Source organism: Triticum dicoccoides, chromosome 7B (genome assembly GCF_002162155.2).
Source record: "Triticum dicoccoides isolate Atlit2015 ecotype Zavitan chromosome 7B, WEW_v2.0, whole genome shotgun sequence".
In the NCBI taxonomy this organism is placed as follows: Eukaryota; Viridiplantae; Streptophyta; class Magnoliopsida; order Poales; family Poaceae; genus Triticum; species Triticum dicoccoides.
This window is the reverse complement of record NC_041393.1, coordinates 57220960-57222373: the sequence shown is the minus strand read 5'-3', so window position 1 is coordinate 57222373 and position 1414 is coordinate 57220960. Positions and strand designations below refer to the sequence as shown.

Sequence of the window (1414 nt, the reverse complement as noted above, 5' to 3'; positions counted from 1 at the left end):
ATAGACGCCACAACCTGTCTTCAATACAGCAACCATAACATCCAACTCATCGTCCTATATGACCTATCTAACAGACGATCAAATGCATCACTCGCAATTCGCAAACAAAAACAGATATCGTTGAACCTGAACCCCCCTTGTTGCACCCAAAACGGAGCCTAACTGAATTAACCAGGTCAAGGAGCAGAGACTTCGGTGCACAATCCTCACCTCCGCCCTGCTCAGAATCCACTACGCGTACCAACCCCATGAAGAACCACAACTATCCATGCCAGTCAAGACGACCCGAAGCACGCCCGCTAGGAAATAGAGGGTTAGCGGTTTTATTCAACTTTTAATAAGAGGGGGAGGGAGGGAGAGTACCACATCGCCGACGACCGCGAGGCGGACGCGGCCGGCTCCGGCGCCGGCGCCGGAGGAGGCCATGGACCTGGACCCGAGCTTGGGCGGCGGCGTGGCCGGGGAGGAGGGGAGAGGAGGAGGGCTCGCGGGGGCACGCGCGGCTACTGCTGCTGCTCCCGCCGCCGACCAAGAAGAAAGGGAGCAAGACCGCACGAACATTCTTGTTTCGGGTTGGAGTCGTATTGGGTGCGTGCCAGGCTCGAACTGCCCTGCGGTAGGTGCACGGTGCATACGCGCGCGAGCACGGTGGCTCACCTGGCTGTCAATGTTCTTCTGTGGGAATAAACCATCTAAAGAAAAGGTGTATTCCGATGGGAATATAAGCTTGGCTTGGGTCTTTTATGTCTTCAATTTAACTATTTTTTATCTTTAAACACAGTACAGACGCAAGCGCCCATATGTGTTGTATGTCATAAAGAAAATCTTTGAATTTGTCGTCGATTGAAATTTCAAAATATTTACTTTTTTTTGGTATATGACACGTGTTTTGCTACTAGTTAAATTGATGACCTAAAATCTCATGTCCGGCTTATATTCCTATCCAGAGGGAGTATCATTCTTCAACAAGCGGTTGATATAACATCTTTTGACAACATCTTTTGACCATGACACCACTATTCTTTTAATCACACATCAACGCCTCGACTTGTCCAGCCTCAAGCCAATGACGAGGAGGCAAGACACACAACAATCAAGATGTGTCACAAATCGATGTCGGAGACCTCTACAACACGAGGGCTCTAGAGCAGTCTGGGTCAATACACCCCTCATCCATACACTTAAGAATAATCCGCGTGTGGATGACAGGTCTGGTCAGAGTTGTGAAGAAGTTATGAAGGAATCATTGACGATGGGGATACACTGCGCCTAGACGCCCACACCCTGAGAAGCGGCCAACCCTAACTACATCAGCGGTACCTCCAAAGAGGGGGCAAAGTCGTGGCACCGCTGCCTGTTAGAATAAATTTGAGGCCACTGTCGATCATCCAGGACCAAGCAATCACACGAGCAC

The 1414-nt window shown here is 50.1% G+C and overlaps 1 protein-coding gene across 1 annotated transcript in view; it reads right to left on the bottom strand.

Annotated features, from left to right (window-relative positions):
• Positions 1-622, bottom strand: part of LOC119336954 — a 4781-nt gene extending 4159 nt beyond the window's left edge. The window contains exon 1 of the mRNA XM_037609044.1: positions 364-622. Within this exon, the coding sequence (XP_037464941.1) occupies positions 364-561 (198 nt within the window). The 5' untranslated portion in view covers positions 562-622. The remainder of the gene's footprint in view (positions 1-363) is intronic.
• Positions 623-1414: the final 792 nt, after the last annotated feature.